The sequence below is a fragment of the Pangasianodon hypophthalmus genome, chromosome 7 (genome assembly GCF_027358585.1).
Source record: "Pangasianodon hypophthalmus isolate fPanHyp1 chromosome 7, fPanHyp1.pri, whole genome shotgun sequence".
Taxonomy (NCBI): domain Eukaryota; kingdom Metazoa; phylum Chordata; class Actinopteri; order Siluriformes; family Pangasiidae; genus Pangasianodon; species Pangasianodon hypophthalmus.
This window is the reverse complement of record NC_069716.1, coordinates 30,163,941-30,169,215: the sequence shown is the minus strand read 5'-3', so window position 1 is coordinate 30,169,215 and position 5,275 is coordinate 30,163,941. Positions and strand designations below refer to the sequence as shown.

The 5,275-nt window shown below is 48.7% G+C and overlaps 1 protein-coding gene across 1 annotated transcript in view; it reads left to right on the top strand.

Moving 5' to 3' along the window:
- The window catches only part of rpl27a (ribosomal protein L27a), a 6,466-nt gene extending 1,451 nt beyond the window's left edge, over positions 1–5,015 (top strand). The window contains exons 4-5 of the mRNA XM_034306229.2: positions 2,623–2,797; positions 4,846–5,015. Coding sequence (XP_034162120.2) covers positions 2,623–2,797; positions 4,846–4,974 — 304 coding nt within the window. The 3' untranslated portion in view covers positions 4,975–5,015. The remainder of the gene's footprint in view (positions 1–2,622; positions 2,798–4,845) is intronic.
- Positions 5,016–5,275: the final 260 nt, after the last annotated feature.

Below are 5,275 nucleotides of genomic sequence, written 5' to 3'. Positions count from 1 at the left end.
AGAGAGAGAGGTGTGTGTGATGTTCTGACCGTGTGTGTGTGTGTGTGAGAGAGAGAGGTGTGTGTGATGTTCTGACCGTGTGTATGTGTGAGAGAGAGAGGTGTGTGTGATGTTCTGACTGTGTGTGTGTGTGTGAGTGAGAGAGAGAGAGAGAGGTGTGTGTGAGAGAGAGGTGTGTGTGAGAGAGAGGTGTGTGTGAGAGAGAGGTGTGTGTGAGAGAGAGGTGTGTGTGTGTGAGAGAGAGAGAGGTGTGTGTGTGTGTGAGAGAGAGAGAGGTGTGTGTGTGTGTGAGAGAGAGAGAGGTGTGTGTGTGTGAGAGAGAGAGAGGTGTGTGTGTGTGTGAGAGAGAGAGAGGTGTGTGTGTGTGAGAGAGAGAGAGGTGTGTGTGTGAGAGAGAGAGAGAGGTGTGTGTGTGTGAGAGAGAGAGAGGTGTGTGTGTGTGAGAGAGAGAGAGGTGTGTGTGTGTGAGAGAGAGAGAGGTGTGTGTGTGTGAGAGAGAGAGAGGTGTGTGTGTGTGAGAGAGAGAGAGGTGTGTGTGTGTGAGAGAGAGAGAGGTGTGTGTGTGTGAGAGAGAGAGAGGTGTGTGTGTGTGTGAGAGAGAGAGGTGTGTGTGTGTGTGAGAGAGAGAGGGGTGTGTGTGTGTGAGAGAGAGAGGGGTGTGTGTGTGTGAGAGAGAGAGGGGTGTGTGTGTGTGAGAGAGAGAGGGGTGTGTGTGTGTGAGAGAGAGAGAGGTGTGTGTGTGTGAGAGAGAGAGAGGTGTGTGTGTGTGAGAGAGAGAGAGGTGTGTGTGTGTGAGAGAGAGAGAGGTGTGTGTGTGTGAGAGAGAGAGAGGTGTGTGTGTGTGAGAGAGAGAGAGGTGTGTGTGATGTTCTGACTGTGTGTGTGTGATGTTCTGACTGTGTGTGTGATGTTCTGACTGTGTGTGTGATGTTCTGACTGTGTGTGTGATGTTCTGACTGTGTGTGTGATGTTCTGACTGTGTGTGTGATGTTCTGACTGTGTGTGTGATGTTCTGACTGTGTGTGTGATGTTCTGACTGTGTGTGTGATGTTCTGACTGTGTGTGTGATGTTCTGACTGTGTGTGTGATGTTCTGACCGTGTGTGTGGTGTGAGTGAGTGGGGGGGGGGGGGGGTGTGTGAGAGAGGTGTGTGTGAGAGAGAGAGAGAGGTGTGTGTGATGTTCTGACTGTGTGTGTGTGTGTGAGAGAGAGAGGTGTGTGTGTGTGAGAGAGAGAGGTGTGTGTGTGAGAGAGAGAGGTGTGTGTGTGAGAGAGAGAGAGGTGTGTGTGTGTGAGAGAGAGAGGTGTGTGTGTGTGAGAGAGAGAGGTGTGTGTGTGTGAGAGAGAGAGGTGTGTGTGTGTGAGAGAGAGAGGTGTGTGTGTGTGAGAGAGAGAGGTGTGTGTGTGAGAGAGAGAGAGGTGTGTGTGATGTTCTGACTGTGTGTGTGTGTGTGAGAGAGAGAGGTGTGTGTGTGAGAGAGAGAGGTGTGTGTGTGAGAGAGAGAGGTGTGTGTGTGAGAGAGAGAGAGGTGTGTGTGTGAGAGAGAGAGAGGTGTGTGTGTGAGAGAGAGAGAGGTGTGTGTGTGAGAGAGAGAGAGGTGTGTGTGTGTGTGAGAGAGAGGTGTGTGTGTGAGAGAGAGAGAGGTGTGTGTGTGTGTGAGAGAGAGAGGTGTGTGTGTGTGAGAGAGAGAGGTGTGTGTGTGAGAGAGAGAGAGGTGTGTGTGTGAGAGAGAGAGAGGTGTGTGTGTGAGAGAGAGAGAGGTGTGTGTGTGAGAGAGAGAGAGGTGTGTGTGTGTGTGAGAGAGAGGTGTGTGTGTGTGAGAGAGAGAGGTGTGTGTGTGTGAGAGAGAGAGGTGTGTGTGTGAGAGAGAGAGAGGTGTGTGTGTGAGAGAGAGAGAGGTGTGTGTGTGAGAGAGAGAGAGGTGTGTGTGTGTGAGAGAGAGAGGTGTGTGTGTGTGAGAGAGAGAGGTGTGTGTGTGTGAGAGAGAGAGGTGTGTGTGTGAGAGAGAGAGAGGTGTGTGTGTGAGAGAGAGAGAGGTGTGTGTGTGTGTGAGAGAGAGAGGTGTGTGTGTGAGAGAGAGAGGTGTGTGTGTGAGAGAGAGAGAGGTGTGTGTGTGTGTGAGAGAGAGAGGTGTGTGTGTGAGAGAGAGAGGTGTGTGTGTGAGAGAGAGAGAGGTGTGTGTGTGAGAGAGAGAGAGGTGTGTGTGTGAGAGAGAGAGAGGTGTGTGTGTGTGAGAGAGAGAGGTGTGTGTGTGTGAGAGAGAGAGGTGTGTGTGTGAGAGAGAGAGAGGTGTGTGTGTGAGAGAGAGAGAGGTGTGTGTGTGTGTGAGAGAGAGAGGTGTGTGTGTGAGAGAGAGAGGTGTGTGTGTGAGAGAGAGAGAGGTGTGTGTGATGTTCTGACCGTGTGTGTGGGGGGGGGGGGGGGGGGGGGGTGAGAGAGAGGTGTGTGTGTGAGAGAGAGAGGTGTGTGTGATGTTCTGACCGTGTGTGTGGTGTGGGGGGGGGTGAGAGAGAGAGGTGTGTGTGTGTGAGAGAGAGAGGTGTGTGTGTGTGAGAGAGGTGTGTGTGTGAGAGAGAGAGGTGTGTGTGATGTTCTGACCGTGTGTGTGTGTGGTGTTCCAGCCACCCGGGCTACTTTGGGAAGGTGGGTATGAGGCATTACCACCTGAAGAAGAACACCGTCTACTGCCCCACCATCAACCTGGACAAGCTGTGGACGCTGGTGAGCGAGCAGACCCGACTGAACCACGCCCAGAAACCTGACGGCCCCGCCCCCATCATCGACGTCGTCCGTGCTGTGAGTACACGCCGCTGCGCTCACACTGGGGGTGTGTGTGTGTGTGTGTGTGTGTGTGTGTGTGTGTGTGTGTGTGTGTGTGTGTGTGTGTGTGAGAGAGAGAGAGAGAGAGAGATGTCCAGTAGGGACTCAGTCGTGTGTAAATCAATAAAACAACCAATGCAGTCCAGTCCTCTAACCCCACACACACACACACACGACCGTGTAGTGTTCAGTTCAGCGCAGGTACAGTAGTGTGTGTGTGTGTGTGTGTGAATTAAAACGTGTTTACGCTCATCAGCTTGGGTAAATATAGAATCAGAGCGTATTAAAGGTTAAAGATTCCGCAGTTAAAGCGACTCCAGTCTCTCAATCTGGACCTGCAGCGTTCACCACATGACCAAGCCCCGCCCACTTTCACACTAAAGTCATTTGATTGTCCAATTCAGGTTTCAGCTGTGTGTGTGTAGAAGCAACTGCTACACGAGCGACATTGTTCACACACTCACCTGTGTGTCTCACGTACACCTGGAGGATTAAAGGCGGCGTCCACAAAATGGCCGCCACTCAAATCATCGCTGTCTGATTCTCAGGTGGACGTGTACAGAGTTTAGAGATTTCTTGCACAGCGACGTTAAACACGCTGAGTTTTGATTCTCTTTAAAACATTCTGCTGTCGTCATGATTGTCGTCATGAGCTGCGTCTCAGATCTAAAACTCTGATTTACGGTAAAGTTTTTACTAATCTAGAAAATCCGGGAGGCTCGTACTCAAAGCAGAGCTCAGGGGGTCAGAAAGCAACGAGAGGAGAGTTTTAAAGTTCACTAGGAGCGTAGGATGCGTGCGGCGGCCATCTTTAATACACGTAGATTAAAAACCGGCATAATCCAGACTTTACTCAGCTCACTCGCATAAAACTCTTTATTCCAGTGAACTGATTCAGTCCCGTGAGTTTATTTTCCTCTGAGAAGCTCCGTGTTTTCCTCAGACAGCAGCATCCTCCGATTCTCAGCTTTAAGACTAATAAAGAGCTGAACTTAGAGTCTGTGAAGTGTTGAGGCTCTGAGTCTGTAGGTTAATGAAGGTGTTTACTTTCACCAGCCTGTAATTGTGTGTGTGTGTGTGTGTGTGTGTGTGTGTGTGTGTGTGTGTGTGTGTGTGAGTGTGTGTGTGAGTGTGAGTGAGTGTGTGTGTGCGCGGAAAATGACAGAAACTAATCCTGCGTTGTTAGAGAACTGACCTGCAGTGATGGAAGGAGCAGCTTTACTGATTGAGTCTTAGTTTTGAAATTTGAGTTCAGTGACTCGAGTCAGTTCAGTTAAACGGTTAGTTCAGAGTCACTGCGCTGTTTAAGGCAGAAAGCAGGAGAGAGAGATGCGTATAGCTTTAATAGTTTTTATTAGGTTACTTTATAAAACGTCTATGGTCACGATGAGAAGATTCCACTGAAACTCTGGAAATCTCCAGGAGCTCAGAGAGGAACGATCAACTCGCTGGGTGAGAGAGGAGCGAGACGCAGACTCGTGTGAATGTTTTAAAAATAAATAATATACTTTCATCTGTGCAGAAATGAACGAGGGAAATGTGACGTTTTATTCCGTCTCTGCTTTGTGTTTTCTCACTGAGCGGCTCGCAGGTAATAATTTCACTGTTCTGATTCCTGAACTGTCGCTTCAGACGGCTGGAGAATACGCTGAGCCGAGCGCTAGAGCAGGAGAGACGCAGAGAACACCACCAAGACACTGTGGCACAGAATTAGTTTCAGCACGCGCGCTCACACACACACACACACACACACACACACACACCTTACAGTTAATGCATGTGTAACACAAGTTCACACACACGTGATTGTGAAGTGGGCGGAGCTTCACGCCTAGTTCAGGTTTGCGAGTGAACAAAATGAGTGAACTGTTTTTGCTCAATAGTTTTATAGTTATTTTATAAAACAGTTTTTTTATATACAGTGTTTATGATCCCGGGAGTGTGGAGTTTTCTCCCGGAGCTGTAGATGTTCTCCTGATTAACGTGTGTGTGTGTGTGTGTGTGTGTGTGTGTGTGTGTTTCAGGGTTACTTTAAGGTGCTGGGTAAAGGTAAACTCCCCAAGCAGCCCGTCATCATCAAGGCCAAATTCTTCAGCCGGCGGGCGGAGGAAAAGATCAAAGGAGTGGGCGGAGCCTGTGTGCTCACCGCATAACGCGCTCACAGTTTTTGCAAAATAAACTTTATTAAAAGAAACTCTTTTGTGTGCTGTGATTATTTTTATGATTTTTATAGTGAGTGTGTGAACAGGAAGCTGTTTGTTTATTTCCTGTGTGTAATTTTCACAAAACATTTTACTCGTTTATAAATGGGTTGGGTGTCAGGTGTCAGTCATTAAGCCACGCCCCTTTTCACACCAAAAGGCCCTTTTTTTATATTTCAATTTTATTTGTATAGCACTTCTAACAATGGACATTGTCACAAAGCTTTACAGAAATAAATGGTTCACAAAAAAT